The following is a 23837-nucleotide window of genomic DNA, read 5'->3' on the forward strand; positions in this document are numbered from 1 at the left end:
AATTTTCTTGTTAGCAAACTCTGCAGTGTATTTTGTCATGCTCATTTCATTGTCAGCAGGAGGATTAAAAAAAAAATCTTCTTAATTTTTGCTGTTATTGGCCACCTCTGTTGCTCAGTTTCCATTGTTGTGTGGTGTTAAAACAGTAACCCTTAAACTGTGGTGGAATGTGCAGATTCTGCCCCCACCTACCCCTGGTCCTCCAAACATCTTGCCAAGGGTTTCTCCTCCTCCTGGACACCCAAAATCAAGGATGTCTATGGTATAATTTATATATTAGCTATGAAATAGCCAAATTTCACTCTAGACATCTCAGCATTCCAGTTATCCTAGAGAGTCCAAATAAGGAAAAATCTTTATAAAGTCTGAGGTGCCTGATTCAGTCCTCTGAAAACAGTGAATGTGTGGAATGTATATCCCAGTGCAACCCAGCCTCTTTTCAAACAATTCCAGCAAGAGCTCCTCCTCTCCTCTGAGAGCTTTTTCTCTGTTCTCTCAGCTCTCCACAGTGGAATGATTGTCAGCATTGATAATCATGCTGGAATTATTATCTTCAGGTTATGTTTTGTCTCCCAAGGCACGCAAGCATAGAGTCCCCCTGCAGTGAGCACCTGTAACAAAGGCAGCATTGGTAAATGTAATTTTGTATTAAAACCAGCAATTTGGAGACATACTGTAGCTCTTGGTTCATTTTAATAGAGACAAGCCTTGGAAAACCAGCTGTGTATGGCCAATGATGAAAAATGAATGAATCAGACTGGCTTGCATAGGGGAAAATGCAAGCACTCAAAAGAAAAACCAATATTCAATTAAAATCTAAAAATGATCAAGTGTAGAAGATTCCTGTAAGAATGAAATCTTTGTGCTGAATTTTTGCCAGAGGCATTGAGACAGCTATTTGATGATGAATACAAAACAACAGTTTTCTTCTGTGTGTTTAAGCTACCACAGTAACTACAGCTGATGAACATTTTGGGAGCTGTTGGATTAGTCACCAAATAATAAAAAAACACCCAACTAAATGTACTTGCATAGCACATTTGCATAAAAGAACAGTTCCCTCCCCAAAGTTTAAGGTTTTTTTTCCTCTTGTCTAGCCTTTAAAAGTGAATCAAGGATTCTCTTTCTCAAGTAGCACCTTTTTATTGCCAGTAAAACAAGACTGGTAACAAAAGAAAACTCTAAATAGACCACATGAGGCCATTGGTGGTTCATGCTTTGAGATAAGAATTCTTTTATTAGAGCTTTGCTGTGATGTTTTAAGATTTGCTGCAGGTTCTTAAAAATGAATAGGAATTGTTCTATTCTGAACTGTCAGCAGTTTGGAAACTTAAAACATCCAGGACATGTCTCAAGAAATCCAGTTGTTCTCTTTGATCCTAGATTAAAGGGCCTTTAGAAATTTCAGAGCTATGTAGTTTCTTACACAGTTCCAATTAACACGACACTTGAGCTTTATTCTGTGAATGTACAATAATGTAGAAAACTCCTTGGAATTCCCTCATCAGCTTCTATTTAAAAATACATGTATTGGTTTTATATCAACATCCTCAACCACATTCAATACTCCATTTATATCCTTAGGTTTAGTAATTCACAGAACTTCAGCTTCACAGATTCTTACCAATAAATCCCAAAATGCATGCATGGCTTGGTTTAAGAAAGATATTTTACTTGTGTCTCATACACAAAAAAAAACCAAACTGATAATCAACAGTGGCTTAAAAAATTAACACTACTCCACTTTTTCACAAGTGTACAAAAAAGAAATAATGAATTTACATTCAACGGTAAAGCTTAAAGTCCACTCTAATAATAGTTGCATTGACATTCACATACACAAGCACAGAATAAATATTTCAGGATCCTTATAAGAGCATACAGCATACATACAGTACTTGAATTTTACATAAGGAGTGTTAGTAGGGTCAGAAATTCATAATCTCATAGAAAAGTAAAACTAAAATCAGAAAAGGTCGTGTGGGAGGTAACACCAAGGTACTGCACAGAGCTAGCAGGTTAGTAAATCCATTTGTGTGAGGAGTTTGCTTCTGCTTCTTCATATTAGGACAGTTTGTTTGCAAAGGTGTATTCAAAGTGCAGAAAAATGCAAAAAAAAAGAGAAGATATCCTTGTATTTATTAATACATGCAAGAGGCAGCCCCCAAGTCACCCGACAGAATAAAGCTGTTATTGGCAAGTGGCTGATATAATACAGATGTTTCAGGCAATTTTTCTAAAGCACTTTAATAGCAGCAATTGTAATTTATAATGGCTCTAGATTGACTTCTGTTTGGGTTAAAGGGCATCATATTTCTTTAACATTTACAGCTATATTTCTTTATAAATAAATATCTCAAATAACAAATAGCATAGTTAATGTTACTTTTTTTCTCTCTTTTGCATAAGTGTCGTGGAAAAACTCTGACCTTTTCAGAGACATCATGTGCAAAATAATGTGGAAACAGGGACACACAGCATCACAGTTACATTCCTGGGATGTCAGCCCAGCCCTTCTTACTCTCTGAGGGCTAGCCTTACCAGGGTAATGCAGGGCTTTAAGGGACTATTTTTTTCCAATGGCTTGCTTGGCAAAGATAAAATTTATGGTGTCTTAAAGAGCTGTAAATGTGAGGTTTCATTTGAAGCAGTGTGTACAATACGTCATGTATAGGAGTCAGTATTTCCACACCGTGACTTCTCAGGATTTGACAAGTCTGCTCATCTCCTTTCAGACATTTTCTCCTCAGCCTGAACATCTTTGAACATTTGTGTTCATTAGGTCTTTCCTCTGTTGCATATTTACCAGCTCTTCTTGCATTTTATAATCTGGTCTCATATCACCTAGCTGACATCTGCACACAAATATTTCCAATCAGATAGAGGGTGCACAACATTAAAACTTTTAAACCTGTCCTGTAAGTGTCATCAAGACAGGAGCACAGGAACCACAGTGCAGAGTCCAACCTCTCACTGGCTGTACTGTGAAGATTCTCCTTTTCGGCGTAGGAGAAAGGAAACTTGTGTCTGCTTTTTAGATTCTGAAAACAAGCCAGAGTGGAGAAAAAGAGTTAACACCAGACTTAATAAAGCTTTTAAGACAAAACCTGTTAAGCAATTTAGACAGACACTGAATTTCCTGCTGATTTTCTCAAGTCTGTACATACAGGAAATTTGTTAACAGTAGGAAGAAGTTGGGATTTGCTACATAGGAGAAATCTGCCATTATTACAAAAACTGGCTAAGAGGGTTTTTTTTCAGCATAACTCCCTCACTGGTCACTGTTCTCAGTGGTGCTGTTGCCCTTTTCTTTTTTCTCCTGAGTCTTGTTTCCCTTCTTCTTTTTCTTCTTTTTCTTGGTCTCTTCTTTCTTGCCAAAGGTTATGAAGTCACTTTTGTCAATTTGGCTGTTTGGTGGCTCCTGCCGGATGGAGATGATTGCAGGAGATCCTGGGATAATGAATTTGTCTGGCAACTCACCAGGACCACCTTGTTTGGAATTGCCCGGTCCAAATTTAAAGGTCCAGCTGTTGCTGTTCACACCAGCTCCCACTGGGGGGGACACCTCTCCCGCCTCAGGTTCTGAAAAAGTCAAAACAGCAAGAAAAGCTTAAAGCATCTTTAAACACAGGCACTCAGTGAGCAACAGCTTTCTGTTTGAAAGCTCTGGCTTCAGCCTACAGTGACTCTCGCTCTCCTGGCTGCTCATCTGGGGGTTTATCCACTGGTTCTTGTCCAGTCTGCTCAGTGTTTGCATGCACTGACCCACTCCACGTGTTGTTGGGTGCAACAGGCTCTGGATCCCATTTTGTTCTTTTGGATCTGAAGTGTTTGGAGTAAGAGATCACTGTGGTGCAGCCCACTGTAGTGTTTTGTAGCAGGAAACACAAGCACGTGCATGGTGTGGTAAAAGGGTGTTTTTGAGGGTGTTGGGTTTTTGGGACAGGGTTAGAAGAGTGGCCAGGGCAGGGAGTGTCAGCCTTGGTGTAATGCACATCCAGGTGGGTATTTTAGCAGACCAGCCTGTGATGGATGTGCCCAGGAATCCTCATGCAGGGAAAGAAGGGAGAGTGTCAAGAGAGTGGAATGGAGCCAGGCTCTGCTTGGTGGTGCCGAGCAACAGGACAAGAGGTGACAGGGATGGATGTCCAGGAAGTTCCACCTGAACATGAGGAAGAACTTCTTACCTGTGCAGTGACAAAGCACTGAACAGATTGCCCAGAGAGGCTGTGGGGTTCCCCTCACAGGAGATATTCCAGAACCATCTGGATGCAATCCTGTGCTGTGTGCTCTGCTTGAACAGGGAGGTTCCAGATGAGCTGCTGTGGTCCCCTCCAAACCTGGGAGAACTTGGAATCACACACCATTGTGTGATTCTGAGCTGGTGCATCCCAGGGAGGAAGCTGAGGCCAACCAGCACGTGTGTTTGTGTGTATGGATGCAATGTGGCTGAGCAGCAGACACAGCCCCAGGGCAAAACCAGGAGTGAAATGAATTTCCTGGGCAGATACACTGCAGGACTGCTTCCATCAGGGTGCACAATCTGGTCTCAGAAATATTCGTGGTCTTCACAGAATCATAGAATAATCACAGAATATCCTGATACTCTCTCTAGATCACAGTATTTTATACAGGCAAATAGAAAGTGAAGTTCTATCCCAGTTTTAGGCTTGCAGTATGAAGTAAATTTTAATTTCATTTCCATTATTTTGATTAGATTGAGTTAATCAGATTGAAATGTTTGCGTATGTTGCTCTGACAAAGATGAATTTCTAGCATAATAAAATGCAACAGAATAGGTTTTCCTGTGACAGAAAACCTTAAAGACTTGGTTGTTTTCTTTCCTTTTATACTTTGAACATTTGCTGTAATTTACATAACTCTCAGTTTTGAATAGGAACAGCATATCTATTTTAATGTATCATGTTAAGTGTTTTAACAACTGTGATCAGGGGAAAGCTCAATGTTTATTCTCTGATGCTAAAGCCCTCAAATCAGAGGAAAACTTTCCTACCTACACCCTAAAAGTGCAGTAACAAAACATGGGACTCCCACTCTTATAACACTCCTAGCCCCACACAAATCCTTGCAATACCACAAAAACAATTCCAACACCACTGATCTGATTAAATCTCAGCATCATGTATCAGAGCTGTCCAGGTGAAGAGGTAAAGATATTTTGGATAAAGAAGGGGAACTGTGTTGGAAAACCATTTCAGAGGGATTCCATGTCCCTTGGAAGAGGAGATGAAGACTGAATGGGGGAGAAGAAACTGAGAATTCCTACATGTCCTACTGGTTAAAGAGGGCAGGAGGAGAAAACAAAGCAATGTAGAGGGAGATCCCCAATGTTTTTCCAGAAAACATCTGGTACTGGCTGCTCTGCACCCCTGCAGCTTCAATGAAGAAAGCTGTATTAACTTTACTAGATCTTGTATTTCTTAATCTTTAATGATTTTTCATCTTCAGTTGTTTGTACAATTTTTTATTTTATGAAATAAATGGTGTGTGGTGCATGCAGACATAAGGCTCTCCTTTTAGGTTCAAAAGCTGAAAAGACATATTTTGCTGCTTGACAACCTTTCTGCTGCCTGGCAGCAAACCTAACCAGGCTGGGAAGCAGAATTCCTTTTTTAAGCTTTTCTGTAGAGATGCAGCAGGTCCATGTTACAAAGCCCAAGAAATGTGTACACAAAACACATCAGAACCATCCCTGAACTCATCTCTGTAAGAGGTTTGGCACATGAAACCCTTGGCATCTCTGAACCTCCACATGACATAACTGCTTTTACAGTGAGATATTTAATCAAGAACTAAAAGACACCGTACACTTCCCCCTAAGATTGTATTTAATGATAAAGAAGCTTTGAGTTTATGTTCTTTCCAGGAACTGCTAATGTTGTTTTAGTGACCTTAACCTCTTGAGTCTCAAATAGCTTTTCTGAAGTTATTATTGATGTAAAAGTTCCTCTATTTTATAAGTTGTAGCTTTTCTGTAAATTTCCTATGGTCTTAACTATTGGCTTCAGACTTTTTATGTATTTCCTGTAAGTAACAACAGTGTCCTAGAAACTCCTTGTATAATAAATGCATTAATATAAACCAGCTTTCATTTCTGCTTAATAAATTGTTTAGTTCAGGTACCTTTTATATCTCTTTTGTTTCTCTAAGGTGATAAATAACAAAGGTGAAAAATGTGTGCCTTGGGCTTTTTCCAAATTATTAATCAATTGTCTTTCTACTGCAATACAAAAATGTGAGCTTTCATATTGCACACAATAAATTAAGCCCTATTTGACAAATAAGTCCTCTCTTTTTCCCAACAAGCCCACACATAGATTCCAAATATTGGCCCAGACCCAATGATCTTTTTCTGTTCCTGACATGAAAAAGACAGCTGAAGGTGACCTCAAATCATGTTTGACCCACCCTTGCTCTGGCTGGGGAGAGCCCTGTAGCAGAGAATAGCAGAAAAATTAGTTTGAAGAGTACAGGGTGAGAACACCCTCTGGGCTGCAGGGCCACCACAGCACAGCTGGAGCTGCAGTGCATGGCTGGGCCATGCTGATGTGAGCATAGAAACACAAAATGATAGAATGGCCCTTTGGAAGGGACCCCAAATATCACCCAGTTCCCTGCTATGGGCAGGGACAGCTTCCACTATCCCAGGTGGCTCCAAGTCCCATCCAACCTGGCTTCAAATATTTCCAGGGATGGGGCAACCACAGCTTCTCTGGGCAGCTTGTGTCAGGGCCTCACCACACTTACCTTATATTCTTCATAATATCTAATCTAAATCTACTCTGTGAGGATCTGAAACCATTCCCCTTGTGCTGTCACTCCAGGCCCTTCTAAAAATTCTCTCTCCATCTTTCTTGTGCACTGCCTTCAGGTGCTGGAAGAGGCAGGCAGGTCACCCTGAAACTTCTCCAGGCTGAGCAATCCCAATTCTCTCAGCCTTTCCTGAGAGGTGCTCCAGCCCTCTGATCAACTTACTAGGCTGAACACAGGACAATGACAGCGACTTCAGGTTATCCATTTTACCACATAAATACAGTAAAGTGAAGAATCCAGGGTATCCCTGAGGTAAAGAATCTCCTGCATGAAACCTCTTGCCAGACTAATGGGGTGCACATACACATCTGCACTACTGAAATCTAATTCAGAGCAGGAAACCAACCCTTTAATCTGGTTCTGATCTGGCAAATCAACTCACCAGATGAAACCAGTAACATTTGTAACAAAAACATCTGACTTCATGCATCCAAACACAACAAACCCATCACACTTACCCTGGAATCAGGATTCTGTCAGACTATGGGGGTTTGCTTGCATTTATGTCTGGTTTTGTCCCAGATCCTGAATATATTTGTCCATACAAACTAAGCATTTTAATACTCCTTAATACTCACTAAGCCAAAGGAAACTAATTATCCTTACTGCATACAAGAAGACAGAGACATCTAATGAGTTAATAACCATCATTTCCTACAAGTGGGGCTTGTCAGTCCTCAGGAAATGTCTCTTCTGCGTGATTTACCTGAAAACACGTGTGTTTATCTGTATTGGCAGGCTGGAAGGTCACAGTTCAGCTGTACTAACAAAATCTATGTTTAGGCATTTCAGATCAAGGATAAATGTCATTTACTACCTAGTTTCCAAGGCTTCCTTAAACATCTGTTTCTTATCAGCAGGGATTCAACAACAAAAGCTTTCTACTTATGTGTCATTTTACATTTAATGGGATTAGTTGTACTTCTCTTGCATATTTTCTGCATCTTTAATTGAATGTTTCAAATTTGTTTACTAAACTTAGAGGAAAATCTAAATAAAAGAAACCCCCTGGTTATATTTATACCACTTACTTTAAGACATTACACTTCTTCCTACAGCTAGAGAGGGGAGGTTGCCAGAGTTCATACATAAAAGCCTGTCTGGTCATTTCCTGGGGTAATTTATGGGATTACTTTGGACCTTTTCTTTTATTCTCAAGGAATATTTCATATTTCATGTTCAATGACCAAATAATTAAATTTTTAAATGCTTGCATGCAGCAGAACCCAAAATCTAGGCTGCACCTGCAGGTCCTGATGCTTCTTTGCCTGTGTGTCTGCAAGCTAAAACAGGAGATGAACTTTTCACCCCATCCCTTTCCTACTCTCACCGAAATACAAATGTCTCAGTAGACTTTAAATGGAACCCAGAGCAGCAGACACTCTGCAGTTGAGTAGGTCACATATTTAGTTGGCATGAAAGGACTTCTAGGCTGTCTTTCAAAGTACTTTTTTCTTCCATCCCGTGACTGCTGTCTGAAGTGTGCAGGCAGACTTACACCGAAAAAACCTCCATATCCTCAAATCACCTATCTGAAAGCTGGAGGGAATAGAGTATGGTGCAGAGCTAATGTTTTTTCTCTTCCAGAGGCATTTAATAGTCATGTATTTTAGCCCTCTGCCTCTCACAGGACTTGAAAAACATAAAACCCCTGGTCAACAGGCACTGGTTCAACAAGCCCTAATTGCTCTGAAATACCTGATTTCCTACACAGTGTCAGATATCGAGGGTCATGTCTGCCCAGAGGAGCTGAGGTGCCCCTGGATCCCTGGAAGTGTCCAAGGCCAGGCTGGATGGGGCTTGGAGCACCCTGGGAAGTGGAAGGTGTCCCTGCCCAGGGCAGGGGGTTGGAACTGGATGAGCTTTAAGTTCCCTTCCAACTCAAACCATTTCAGGATTCTGTGTGGATATCACCAAGATTCCAGAAAGGAAGCAGGCTGCAGGTGAGCTGTGTCCCCTCACTGATCCTCTCCTGCATGCTCCAGCAGTCCTGCTCCCAGCACACAGGTTTTTCAGAGGTACCCATGCCCTGTGCAGGAAGCTCAGACACCTACAAGGAACTTAACATTTAACCTGGAGTAACTGTAGGTACCTACGTTTGTTTTTCTCAGAGAGTTAAACACCCCTTTCCTAAATCTAGCCACCAGAAATGTTGGCATCCAATCTACCACATCTGATTGAATCCATGCTGTGGTCTATAATCAGACAGGCACCCTCAGAAGGCAGTTCAAGCCACCTGGTTTAAATGCTTGGTTTAAGAGGTATTTAATTTGAGACCTTATCACTTTTTTTTGAGACTTTATTGCTTTCTACAACTCCCTGACAGGAGATTGTGGCCAGGTGGGGACCAGCTTCTTCTCTTTGGCAACCAGTGACAGGACAAGAGGATGTGGCCTCAAGCTGCACCAGGAGAGATCCAGGTTGGATATTAGGAAGAATTTCTTCACAGAAAGGGTTGTCAAGTATTGGGAGGAGCTGCTCAGAGAGGTGGTGGAGTCACCATTCCTGGTGGTGTACAAAAAATGACTGGACATGGCACTCAGTGCTGTGGTCTGGTTGACAAGGTGGTGATCAGTCAGAGGCTGGACTTGATAATCTTGGAGGTGTTATCCAACCTAAATGATTCTGTTAAAAAAACTCCAAATTTTCTTTGTTCCTTTCCTCTCTCTGCTGGAGACAGCTAACTTTTGAGTAGCTAGTGAAAAAGGAGCTGAATTTTACCCTCAGGAGCCAGGTAAGCAGCACGATGGCTCAGCAGGTGTTGCACTAATGACCATGCCAGAGTATTTGGGAAAAAAGAAGAAGTTTGAAACTAATCTCTTTAACAGTGGCATCCACAAAAAATTCAGTCCAACTGTTTGCAACTTCCTCAGCCCTAATCCTTTCATGGGATTTTCACTTAGGTAGGCATTGGCATCTTCTGTCCAAAAATGCCTCAGAAAGCACAGCCATGTTTTAAGATTGCCCCATTTCCACCCCTTAAAAAGCCACATTTTGGATGTGACAGCAATGACACCAGCACAGCTCAGAACCTGGGGTGCAGAGCTCCAAAGTACAGGTCTGTCACTGAGATTTAAGGTGCTGTCTTTTCAGATGTGGAATTTTTGCAAATACACTCAATTGAAAGGCCTGGCTTCCATCAGCTTGTAAAACCATCCAAGCTGAAAGGTAATGCTGAGCGATGGGTACAAACAGTCTGAAATTGAGATGTCTCATAAATTTGGGGCAAAATGTCTGCTCACAGAACATTTCATCACTCAATATCCCATCAGGTCTGGGCCATCCCATCAGGCTTGCAGTTTGTATCTCCCTGACATTTTTCTCGCTTTTGGGGAGGCACATGGTTTTTCCCTGCCCCTGCATAGCCCCACAGCTCCAATCTGGTGTTTACTGAGAACAGGTGGTGCTCACTTCCCATAAAGAGAGCTGCCCATATATCCTGAGTGTCAGGAGCATCCTCTCTACCTCCTATGCCTCTGCTGCTCTCTTAAAGGACCTTTGTCAGAAGAGGGCTAACTCATGTTAGAACAGATGTGCCCCTGCTCGAGGGGGAGAAGAGGAAAGCATTTCTGTGCAGCTCTGTCTCCCTGCAGAGACATCTTTGGCTGTGTGACATGCTCAGCCAAGACAGCAGCTTGTTTTCACTCTGTTCCATCCCTCCCCACTCACCACTTTGTCCCTGTCTTTAAAAATTTGGTAGCTCATGGAAGCAGAAAAGAATTCAGATAAAAGCTTTCAATCGAAACTTCTATTAATATTAAATTTAAAGGAAATATTTTTTCAATGTTCTTTTTCTAGAACATGGGGGCTAAAGCCACTGTAAGACTCAGAACACCCCATCATTAATCACAGCCCCTTCTGTCCACAGGTCAAAGTAGCAAAACACATTAATTAAATGAATTTGTTTAAAACTGAGATCAGGCAATAAGCAGGAAGCAAATTGCAGGGAAAGCCAGTCATTAACCTGATTTCTCCCTTCCCTGCCTCCTCCGCTGATGCTGATGCTGTACTGACTGCAGCCTCTGCCTCTGGCAGGCTTAATGAATATTCACCATGATAAAGAGTCTGAAACAGCACATCCAATGCAAACAGCGTGCACTGAAAAACCCTCTCCGTGTCATTTGGAGGATCTCTGCGGACATTCTGGCTTCACTGATCATCCCTAAGCCTTTTTGGGATTAAAAAACCCATTTAATCTTTCTCTTTTTTTTTTTCTGAAAAACAAAAAAAACCCAAAAAACCTCAAACCCACAAAAAAAAGAAAAAAGAAAGCAAATGAAAATCCACCATCAGCATGATAAAATGACAGAAATAGAACTGAAAGACAGAAAAGCTATTCAATCAGAACAAAACTGAACCAGTTTAACTTTGCCAAGCAACCCCAACCATCCCTAATGACTTTGTCAAATCGGAATTTTTGTATTAAATTTTTGTATTAAACAAAAACCCAAATAATTCTGACTCTCTGCCCTCCCATCTCTTTGACCTGTTCTGCATTAATGAATCCAGAGGAACGAACAAAATGGAAACTTCTCCCCACCAGGAGCCTGAAGCTTTAATCCAGTGCTTGGGTTTAAAGTCAGTATCATTAAACAGGGTAATTATAGCCCACATGTTGTGGGAGATTTGTAACCCCCCACTGCTCCAACATCCAGGCACAAGGCACAGAGGTCACTTCCAGCTCACTCTCAGGTTCCTGTCCACACTGACACTGACAATTAATTTAAATAGAGATTATTTATTATTAAGAAAACCCACTCTTACATGGCTCTGTTAAAGGAATTGTCTCAACTATCAGATATCTTCAGCATATTCTGAGATATGTGAAAACATAATTTGATTTGTTTGCTAGCACAGCCCTGGGTAAATGGCTCCTTGCAGCTGCTGAAGGAGCAACAGAGCATGGGGTCTGCAGCTCCTCTCACTCTTCTTTGGCTAAAAGAGGCTTTTCTTCCCATAAAAATATCGACTTTTTCAGGTTATATCCTTCCACTGCTGCACCTGTGCTCAGTCCTGCTCCCATAGGTAGAATTTTAACTCTTTTCTCCCCAAACTAAGGGTTAATTAAGTCTCATCCCTGAGACTGCCTGTGCACACATCCAGGATGCTCCTTATCATCTTTTTAGCTCTACTGGAATGTTAGACCTGGGGGGATGCAGCATTGAATGTCTGTGTTGCATGAAGAGGTGATTAGAGAGATATTAGTCCTGCAATATAACTAAAAAATATTTTGGGGGGTATTTCCCCACATCTGCAGGCTCACAGTGTCTGTTTTCAAGAGTTCATGGCTGAAAACAGACACCCCCACCCCCCAAAAAAATCCAAACCAACCAAAAAAAAAAAAAAACAACAACCAAACCCCAAATTATTTGCATTTTATAAATGTGTTTTCAGTAAAATGTGGGCAGTTACAGCACCAGCCATTCTGCCCTTGTTTTAATTCAAACAGTAAGGTAAAGAATAGTGAATAGGGCAGGGAAATGAAAACTGGAGCTGGGGGATCTGCCCTGCCCTTCAGTACCTGGAAAGGGTGTGAGCAGTGAGGGAAATGTTCCCCTGGAGACCGTGGGTACCACAAAGAAAAGGTTTTTCTTTGTTTTCGTGTCAAACCAGGTGCTATGCAGCCTAAATGCCCTAATTAAATGTCCTTAAATGCCCTAAACTGAGTGACTGGAGCAGCAAGCAGCTACCCAAACCTCTGCTGAAAGCTGATTTTAGGAGTGCTTGGTAACACTTCCCAGAAAGGTGGACTTTGAGACATCTTCAAAAATTTCTGAGATTTTGTAATTTTGTAAGATGTCAGCTTTGCAGCTGACATCTTTTGTGTGTGACCAGGAGTGGGGATGGCACTCTAACCATTTTCAGGAGGCTGTTGCTGTGGGTGGGGTTTGCCTCTGTTATATAAGGACATGAAATATTGTAAAGAGAGCAAAAGTCACTGCAGAAGACAAATCCCTGAATGGCAGGAGGACAGAACATGTCTGTGCACTGCTTAATCTATATTATAGAAAGCCAATTCTGGTTCCTGTCTCCTGTCAAATTTAAAATAAAAAAAATAATTTTATTCTAACACACCAGCCCTTTTATGTGAGAGACAACAGGCTCACAGAGCATCATAGATCCTGCTGGGAAGGTGAAAAGGAGGAAGCATTTCCTGGAGCCTGTAACAGTGCCCTGCAGCCAGCCAGCCCCCTCCTCCCCTTGCTCTCTGCTGGATGAGCTGTTGAACTGAAGCCAAAGCACAGATGTGTGTTCTTTCCAGGCATTTCCAGTGGAGGCCACTCTGCTTCTGTGGGGATTCTGGATTCTACAGGATCCAGCTGGGCTCCTGGCTACAGCCACCTTCTACCTCAGTGCTCGTCTCAAAGCCTGGCTGTGATTGATCCCCAAAGAAGGAAAGTTTCAGGTTAATTAAAAGCAAGACAGGATTAAGTGTTCTTGTATTAGATTTCTCTTTACAAGGGCCTGGAGTGGCAGGACAAGGGGAATGGCTTCAAACTGACAGAGAATAGGTTTAGATTAGATATAAGGAAAAAAAATCCTTTACTGTGAGGGTGGTGATGCCCTAACACAGAGTGCCCAGAGCAGCTGTGGCTGCCCCTGGATCCCTGAAAGTGTCCAAGGCCAGGCTGGATGGAGCTCTGAACAGCCTGGGATAGTGGAAGATGTCCCTGCCCATGGCAGGGGGGTGGAAAAAAGATCTTTAAGATCCTTTCCAAGCCAGGCCATTCCATCATTCTGTGATTCTGTGTTTTCCTGGAAAGATTGGCTTTGTTTGTGTCCATCTTGCAGAGTGAACACTGCTAAGAGAATTGACTTCAATTCAGTCCCTCCCTCCTGCTTCCCCTCAACAAAACTCCATCAATTACCAGTTTCTACAGCTCTGAAAACCTTCCTCAGGTGCCCTTACCTGAGCACAGTGCAGTTTACTGCAGGTGCACAAAGAGCAGAGTCCAGCACAGCTCCCAAAACCAAGTGGGGTAGGCAAGAGAGAATCCCCACTGTTTAACCCAGCACAATTAATGGAAAGACAGTAACTATGGAAACTTGAAGCATCAATTTTAGCCTTTCAAGGCAGAATCTAATTTTAACCAGCTAATTGGGCGCTTGAAGTGGTAGTGAAAGAAAAAGGGACACATTTTTGTCAGTGCTCTTAGAGGCATCTATTTTAAACATGAATGAATGTGTGAGCTTCACCATTTAGAGAGGACAGGATAGTAATAGACCATGAGAAATGGTCTTAGAGGTAATTCTTTCTTTCTTTCTTTCTTTCTTCATCATCTATGTTTAGCTTACAGACTTCAACCATTCCTCTTGGGCTCTCACCCCAGCAGCCCCAACCACTGCAATCTCCAGACCAGATGATTACAGGGTGAAGCTTTCTGCTTGGATGTTCTTTAAAAAAAAACCCAAACATGCAAAGATTAAGACAGTGGGAAATGCAGTTCCTTGTCTCTCAGAGGCTGGAGATGGCTCTGGACCTCAGAGCTGACACCTGGTCCCTGTCTCCCTCTGCCTCTGATCTCAAATGAAGGAATAATTTCACCAGTATGTTATAGATGAAACCTGAAACTGGCCTTTTCTCTATCTATGAAGGGGAAGAAAGGGTACTTTTAATGTTTAATTTAGTTTGCTTTTGTTATCCCCAACTGATTTCTTAATATTAGAAGTAAACTATACCATACAGATACACAAAATTAATTTAGACCTACAAAATCCTTTAGCTGACCTACTTTGACTAGTTTATCACTAAACCTCTGCAAACTTCTCTTCCTCTGAAAGCCAATTAACAAAATACTAACCAGTGTCTATTTTGATTCTCTCCAACGTGGCTGTTAGCCAACAACCTGCCCTAAAAGACATCTGTCACTGTAATACCTTCCACAAAACGGGGCTGTAAAACTGAAGACAGCAAAGGCCTCAAAACAGACTCTGGCAGTCACAGCACTCTTTCCCTTCCACAATATATATGTCACATTAGCAGCTTCCTCTCATCTCCTGTTAGGATCACATCCCATTATTATCCCTTTTTACTGATATGGGATGAATGGAGCTAATAATATTCTGCATCAGTTAAAAAGGAATCTTAATTAAATGTGATGAGTAAGTGCTAATACAATATGATAAGCCCCCTGGATAAGCACGCTACATAATTCCTCTCTTTTTCAGAATCCTTTAAACATTCTTGGAGAAGAAAATGGAGGTGACCTTGCAAAGCCTCCCCACATCCCTTCTCCAACTGCAGAAATAGTTTTGCTCTTTCAAGTGTTGGCAATGCCCACATTTGGAGGATTTTTCCTCATGTTCTAGGTAAATCCAGGTGTTATGATCATTGAGAGTCATCTGAGCCTTTCAGTGTTTAAAGCAGATTTTTTGGTGTTGATGAGATGAACCTGCCTGGCTGCTCTGGAAGTTTGGATCTACTGGATCACAGAGCCAAACCTATTTGTGTTCTGCTGCAGCTAAAGGTGTCACTTCAAAACTGAGCCATGTGATGAATTAGGTTTTCAAAAGGTTTTTATAGGTGTAATTCTGCATGCAGATCTATCAAATATCAAACCCCAGCTCTGCATGGTTGTTAAAATCCCATTTAAATGTATTTATGAACCTCCTAACTCGGTCAGTGCTTTATTCTACTTGGTCACTCAAGCTGAAATCACAAATTGCTAAGTGATGTGCTGTACAGGCCATGTAATACTGAAACAAAATAAACTTAACAAAAAGACAACTTGAGAGGGGATAATACACAGCTAGGGAATATTAAGATATGTTTACCTAAGTAAAGCTAAATTTGGCAGCTGCTCGAAATGGGAGGCAGCACATTGCAAAAGGCACTTTAACACCTGCAGCTGCCTTTGTGACTTGTCTCTTAGAGTACACCTTCTTAAATATTCATCAGATGGTATTAATTCTGGGAGGCTCTTCGAAGTCTAACATATAAAATTGGGTAGAGCTATCTCACTTGATCTATATACTATATATATATATAGTATATATATCTATATACTATAACCATTTCAGAATAGAGCACTCATACTCCCAGTGTAAGAGTTAGTAAATTATATGCTTTGCATTTCAATATTTTGATTTTAGTTTTACAGCCCCAGTCATGCTTTAAGCCAAAAATTGTTCCCTCAGTGGAACAATTGGAGAAATGGCTCAGACTTGTCCTTCCACATAAAATGATGCTTTATTATTATTTTTAATTATTATTTCTTATTATTTTTAATTATACTCAGGAACTGCTCATTTGTTAATGAACTGTCTTTTAAGAAAGGCTCAAATAGTTGTAGTAAAACATCCAAAATGTATTTATTTAATATTCCTGCCATTTCATTTTTCTGAAGGAAATATGAAAAACAGAAGAACTGACTGGAAACGAACAGGAAGATCAAATCTGGGAAATTAATTATTACACAGAGATTGTAATGGATGTAAAATGGGTATGAGCAAAGAAGGGGAAATTAACTTTGTTTCCACATTATAGCTTAATGGAGGCTGACTTCAGAAAAAATCCTACTCTGGTTAAATTGGAGAAAATTTCATTTACTTGTGATCCCTTTAAATGAATAAGCAGGGAAAAAATCAAGGGCAGACTGTATCTGGATTGATAGCACAGTTATTTTCCTTCCAGGAAATATGTCATATGCTCAGGTAACTAGGACAAGCTGTCAAAGAATAGAAACATTTAAAAGATCTTAGTGTTCATAAAGGCTAAAAGGTGATGTTATTGCTTCTTGAATCCTTCACTTCAAAAGGAATTTTAATTTGCCATCTGGTGGAATCCACATGTAGAATATTTTAAAACTATTTTAACACTGAATTAAACTTTACACTCATTCTCCTGTTGTAATTGTGTGTATTAAACATGTCCATGTTAATAGAAAACTGGGTCATTTGTTTTGAGTTTCTGCAATTCTTGAGGTGGTGACTGGCTTTGAAATTTTACATATCAGAATTTATTTTCCCAGCATCTTTTTCAGTCCCACCACTACCAGGTCACATCATGGAGGAAAGTGCTTCTCACATTATCAGCTCTGTATCTGGAAGTAGCTGAGTGGGTGCTGTCACAGAATTTTTAGGATTGGAAGGGACCTCTGGAGACCATCCACTTCAACCCCCCTGCCAAGGCAGGGCTGCCTGGAACTGGTGCCACAGGAACATTTCCAGGTGGGCTTGGAATGTCTGCAGAGACATTCCCTGACCCTCATGAGCAGCCTGTTCCACTGTTCTGCCTCCTTAATGTAATTAAGTTCTTCCTCATGTTGAAATGGAACTTTCAGGGTTTAGTTTATGGCCATTACTCCTTGTCCTGTCCCTGGGCACCACTGAAGAGTCTGGCAGCATCCTCTGACACCCCTTGGAGATATTAATGTGCATTAATGAGTTCTCCTCTCAGTCTTCTCCAGAATAAACAGGCCCAGCTTCTGCTCCAGACCCCTCATCATCTTTGTGGCATCCCCTGGACCCTCTCCAGTGGCTCCTTGTCTCTCTTGGTCTGTGGAGTCAGGTCTCAGCTTTGGTGTATGAGTTTACATCTCTTCACTGCAAAGGTGAAAGACCAGCATGCGTCAGAAGGGGAGCACTAAGTAAAAAATGCTTCATCCTCAGACTGTGCAACCTGACAGCTCCACACAAGGGGACTTTTTTTCAGCTATTTCAATACATTCCCTCACTGGAAAGGGAAGGGATATAAAAATATATATTAAAAAAAAAAAAAAAAAAAAGAAACTCCTGCAGTCAAATGCCAGTTGCCTGGACAGCAGCAAGAGCTGCCATTCATTAATCCTGATGTGCCTTGCCCCACTAAGTAAATGGCTGCAACCCTTAAATTGCTTCATATGCTCTCTGTGATCCACAACTGCAGCACCAAACATCACTTAAACACATTCCCTTTCCACCAGACTTGAAGAAGAAATAGCTTGGGGTAGCCAGCGGAAACACAGACCATGACAACAAGGAGAAAAAAGCTCTATTTATATCCCTTCCTGCTGACACATGGAATAGCACACACTTCATTCAGGCATACACACAGCTGCTCAGTGGCTGGAATTTCTGCAGAGGCTTGGAGGCTGGAGGAAGTGCAGTCAAAGCAGATATTCTCTGTACCGAGGAGGAAAGACAGCAAAAGGATGCTTTGAAATGCTCTGGCTGATCTAGTTCATTCTACTCACCAGGGAGGCACACAATTTGATATTCAAAAACATGTGTGCATATTTCCTGAAAGCAGCACGAATATTTAATACCTCTTCCTGCAAAAAAACAAGATAATCATGCCTGCAGATCTTCCACAAGCAGCTATGGACCATTTTTGCCTCAGCAATCATCCAATTTGCATCTCTAGTGAAACAACTCAGTGAACAGGCAAACAGATTTTTATCTCTGTGCTTGAGCAGATCTGCCAGTTGCTGAAAGCTTAAAGTGTCAGACTTCAGGCAGGGACAATACCTGGAGAGAGGACAAATATTAAGGCTAAAGAGCAAAAAGCAGAGAGAGACTCCTTATCAGGAACTGCAGTGATGGGACAAGGGGGAATGGATTCAAAATTGAAATAGGGGAAATTTAGGTTACTGGACAAATTCTTCCTTGTGAGGGAGGGGAAGCCCTGGCACAGGGTGCCCAGAGAAGCTGTGGCTGCCCCTGGATCCCTGGAAGTGTCCAAGGCCAGGCTGCTTGGAGTGACCCAGGACAGTGGAAGATGTCCCTGCCCATGGTAGGGGGTGGAACAAGATGATCTTTAAGGTTCCTTCCAAGCCAAACCATTCTTTGATTCTATGCTTCTACAGATATGAACCACATAGCTTTTAGTATCTGAGAGAAACAATTAACAAAAATTAATTATGATGGCTTTACTCTCTTTTTTTTTTGCAGGCGCCAGAGCTTTCCCTTGGCACACGATTTTTAGAGATACAAACACAACTTAAAAAAAGAAGTGAGAGGGAAAGCCAACAATATGACAACAAAACAACTGTTTGCAACTACTGAAAATATTGTGTTAATTGCTCAGCTGCTCTCTTCAGGGCCTCAGACTTCCACCAAAATACACCACTGGTGCTAAGTGGGGTGGCTTCACCCTTACTGGGGATGCTCAGATAAACTCATTAATCCATGGACATAGCAGGAATCTTCTGTTTCTCTTTCCACCCAAAGTCTCCTGTTTGTACAAGTGTGTCTGCAACTGCACCCAAACCTGCAGAGTTTTCTTAAGGCAAAACCCACTCTTCACCCCCTATAAATAACTTAGGAATCAGTTCATTCTCCTCCCAAATATCCTTCCCACTCCTGCCCGCAGCTTTGATTTCATGCTTGTCTTCAGAAGCCAGAGTGAATCACCCATTTCCTGCCTCCTAATCCTCACTCCATCACAAAACTCTGCAGGTTTTCTGCTGCTCCTCCAGGTAATTCTGTGTTGGGCTCAGTAAGAAAAGCTACATTAAGACAGAAAAATACTGAGCAGGTGGCACTACCATAGTCTAACACACAGAGAAAGGAATCAAGCTTGTTCCCTCTTGGCTGTTGCATTTTAAACACAATTAAATAATGAAAGAGTATAAATTACAGCCTGGATTTTCTCATGTAGTTTTTCTCTCCCCATGTGGGGTAGAAAACTCCATGTGGGATTTGAGTGTCTCCAGTCTTTGCAATGTGGAATTATGTCATACCCATTCAAACTTGACAGGTCACTTTATTTAAATATTACTAGTTTTGTGAGAATCTCAGGTTCCACATGGGAATAAAGAAATCCCAAACCTTAAAAAAGTGAATTTTGGCTGTTAATACACCAATAAACAAAAGGAAGTCACTTGAGGCTTAAGTTCTGAATATTTGGGCTTGGCAGTGTAGGACTGACCCAATGCAATTTCATGGTCTGTTTATCCATCCTTTTCTCTACAGCACCATGCTTTTAATAACAGGTGCTTTCCCTTGCCCAGGCATCTGTGACAAACAGAACATGCTGCAGAGAAAGGAACTGCCTTCATAAATCCAATTCCAGTCAATGAAGAGCTCGTGTCTGAGAATCACAGAAGTGCGTAATCAATAATCATGGTCTGCAAGACAGAAAAATATCTTCTGATGGCTTCCTTCAAAGCTGTGCACCAGATTCTGGATTCTTTTTCAGTATTTCAGGATTATGCAGCTTCCCTAAAGGCTGTGTGGACCAACACTGTTATCCTGCATAACTCTATCTGGCACTTGACCTGAATATGTTTCTCCCAATTAGGCAGTGACATTCTCATCTGGGAACTCTGTTTGTGCATTCAAATTGTTGTCTCAGCATAAAGGTGTACAGGAGTTATTCTGAAAACCCAGATGTGTGACACTGTCTGTATTTCAAAAACTTAAGTTATTAGCGTGATTTGGAATCTTTCACTTCCAGATTCCAGAATCTGCTGCTCCTTATTTCTCCCAGCACACGTTATGAAGTGATGAGTCTCTGTCAAGTGGTGGTGCCAACCTCAGCAGAGAAAGACAGATTTATTAACACCTAAATAAGAATTAGCCAGTGGCTGCTAGCCTGGATTCTTCAGGTTCACAGATGAAGCAGATCTGCAAAGGAGTTAGAATTTCTGCCCAGCACCTCTTTTGTGTGCAGCAAACAGGAGACCTCACTGCAGGGTGCAGCAATTTGTTCCCTTTCACAAATACTAAATTGACCTCAACACCCAAATATTCCACCTGCCTTAATTCATGCTGTATATTTGTCCTATTTGCCATGAGAATTGCACAGTCTCAGATCCCATCTTCTCTATGGAAAAAAACCAACCTGTAACAGCTGCCACTTTACAGATCAAATAAAGGCCATTCAAACCAAAATCATCTCTTGTCTCCTCAGTTCCCCTGGGAAAGCAGAAATTTGTGTACAGACCAGAGAGCCAAAAACTCAGCATATGGCAGCTCTGCTCCACAAGAACAATTATTTGCCAGTTCCTGGAGTAATACACTGAGTATCTGAGCTGACCTTAACTATTAATCTAACACAGGATGTGAGTAGTTGTGCTTCCAGAAGTCATAAAACATTCACAAAAATTAATACCACAGAGTTAGCACAGCTCCATTTTTTACCAATAATTACTCTGAAGTGCAAAATGTCCAGTTCTCTCATTTTGTGCATGCTACATGATGGCTGCTAGAGTTTTTGAAGGCTCAAAAGCTTCTCAAGCATTACATAATCACAGAATTAAACTAAATCAAATCTATAATCTCTGTGGCTTTAGAAAAAGCTGGGCAAGGGAGGGAGGAAGAAAAAAAAATCACAACTCTAATGATGTAGAAAAAGAAATAAGCTGAATTTTTTAAAAATTAGATGATCTTTAACTACTGAGTTCTGCACATGGGGTTGGTAATAATTACTTTTCAAGGATCTTCTCTGGTATAATGCTCTGCACAGCTCAAAGGAAAGGTTACTGTCATGAACTCAAAATGGTAGAGTAAATATTTAATTACTGTTTATTCCAGCTCCAAGGCTGTACCTCAACAGTAGAGTCCAATTCAATCTTGCCTATTTTAACCAGAATGCACCAGCATATTACCTAAATCCCAAGCAGTAGTAGCAAAGACTGATAAAATATTTGGGGAAAAAAAAAATTCTTTAGCTTTCTAAGCACTGTGTATCATTTTGGAAAGTCACCAATTAGGCTGGGTGATTGAGCTAAAAATAAAATTTTAAAAGATACAGATAATTGGGGTCTCCAATTAAAAGTCTCCTCAGCACAACTTCAACATTTTAGTTTTTTAACAGGAGCAGGTGCAGGTAAGAGGATGACTGGTCAGCCCATGTAAGGAGAGAACAATCACTTGCTTGAGCAGCCTCCCTTTCCATGGAAAGCACTGGATCAACATTCATGGAAGATTTTCATTTGTTGCCAGGACTCCAGTTGGCTACAAACCCCCTACACCCACTTCTAGGGTATGATAGGAGGATTTTTCTCTGGGCTTCTTATCTTTCCAAATAAATGGTAATTCAGTGACATTGGGTGCTATTTAGAAATCCAGTTGTCTGCATATATCAACATTCTATTTTTTTTTTCAAGCCCTGATGCCCTTAAGCACTTACTCCTAGAAATGCCTCCTAAGAGCTGAGGCAAAGACAGACAGATGTGTGTGACAGAACAGAGTCCTGGCACAGGAAATACTGCCTTGGGCAGGGCACTTTGTCTTCAGATGGTGGAAATAGCTGACATTTTTATCAATGGGTTACCAGTGATGACTCTCAGCTTACCCAGATATTGTAAAAAAATTATTTAGTTGTGGATTTGCTTTCTAATTGTAATTAAGATAACACTTCCCTTTCTTCATACGCTCTGCTCTTTCTACAGTGGCATTACTGCATCTGACAACCTTTGCATTTCAGCACTTTCATGAACACTGGACTCTGTTTTGATTCCAGATTTCTCTTATTAACATTCTTAGAGGGTGTGGGAAAGGGAGGAAGAACACAAATGAATTCTCCCTTCTTTCTTGTGAATATGCTCAGGCAACACTGCAGCCACATTCCAGAGTGACCCTCCCTGCCAGGATAAATTCCAAATAAAGGAGTCTCATGGTTGCTGGGTTTCTTCCCCACAGCCTGCAATTGCCCACCAGCCATAAAACATCAATACAAGATTGGGTCAAGCTCTCCAATCTAGTATTGCAGCTCATCAGCACTGCTGATTATATTGCAGCTGGCAGCACAACCCATCTGAAATGGAATTGGTCATTGATCAGGCTGCCCAGATGGCAGCTGAATGCCTGGCAGCTCTTTGTGGTGAGGATATCTACTGAGGCTGGCTGGGTCTGCAAAATCATGCCATGGGTGTCATCTTCATCCTACATTTCCACATTACCAGCTGGATTATTTTACCTGGTTTGCTTAAGACTGGATGGTTGCTGTATCCAGACTCAGAGTCAATGTTTTTCCATGCCCAGTATCACTGCTGGTCTTTCCCAGCAAAGGGCAAAGGTTACAGTCACTGTTGGACAAAGTGATTTACACAGACACAGCTTGAAGTGTGATGAAAGAAGAACATTTCTTTTGTTCTTTCGGTATTTGTAGATTTTCAACAATGACTAGGAGTTGGATAGCCAGGTTACCACTTTCTCAACTACACTGGCCGTGAGAGACATCTGTTAAAAGGTCTATCTTTAATGGAATGTATAAACACCTATGTTTATAGTTACTTTCCTGGGAAAGTGGCTAGAAATGATGAAAACAATATCAAAAGGCTTGATTCTCAGGGTGACAGATCTGGGTATTTTCACTTCCAGCTGCAAAACAACATTTCCAGTAGTGATGATAAAACTACTCCAATAAGAGTGAAAAAGCAACTTGGTGAACAATGTTCAGCTGATCTCTTTAATTACCTGCTCAAAGAAATGACACATTAAATGTAGCACATCATTTCTCTCCACCAGAAGTTGCTTGAGCTCACAACTTTGTGTGACCAACTGGGATGATATCATTGACACCACAGGAGACTAAAGGTCACAAAAATCTTCATTTTTTTCCTGATTTTTAGATTCTTACTTGTCTAACTTGTTACAGCATAGCTGTAACTCATCTGGGTTTCATCTGTAATTTCTAAACTCGATGTATCGAGTGCTGCAGTTCTATATTCTTCAAGCAGATTTCTATTCAACATTCATAGTTCATAGACACACTTCAGACCCAACAAATTTGAAAAGAAATAATATTTTTAGGGGGTTACTATACTTCTCAAACCCCTTATCAAATGCTTTATTACTTTTAGACATAGTATCTCTTTCACTGTGTTTTACTTACTCAGATAATGAAAATCCTTATCTTTCTTTGCTTTTCATTATCTGTTGAGATAAACTCTACAACATGATCAGTTCTTCTTTCTCTTTCTGCCTTGTTTTCACAAGTCTGATTCTCTACAAGCACAACAGTCCTTTGTTCTGAACATGCAGTTCCATGCCTTTAGTCTGTGCTATCCCCAACCCCTTTTGTGCCAGTTTGAGCTCCCAGCAGCAGCTAATTGAGTTGAAAATCGAGCCTGCAC

At 41.1% G+C, this 23837-nt stretch overlaps 1 protein-coding gene across 2 annotated transcripts in view; it reads right to left on the reverse strand.

The window, feature by feature from the left end:
- Window positions 1-676: 676 nt before the first annotated feature.
- LOC107210716 (protocadherin alpha-C1-like) overlaps window positions 677-23837 on the reverse strand; it is a 75524-nt gene continuing 52363 nt past the window's right edge. The window contains exons 4-5 of one of the 2 annotated variants that reach the window (XM_015641908.3): window positions 3481-3582; window positions 677-3041 (exon numbers count right to left, since the gene is read on the reverse strand). In XM_015641908.3, the coding sequence (XP_015497394.1) occupies window positions 2971-3041; window positions 3481-3582 (173 nt within the window). In that variant the 3' untranslated portion in view covers window positions 677-2970. Of the gene's footprint in view, window positions 3583-23837 lie in introns of both variants that reach the window. The other variant, XM_015641907.3, reaches the window with a different exon arrangement.

The sequence above is a fragment of the Parus major genome, chromosome 13 (genome assembly GCF_001522545.3).
Source record: "Parus major isolate Abel chromosome 13, Parus_major1.1, whole genome shotgun sequence".
In the NCBI taxonomy this organism is placed as follows: domain Eukaryota; kingdom Metazoa; phylum Chordata; class Aves; order Passeriformes; family Paridae; genus Parus; species Parus major.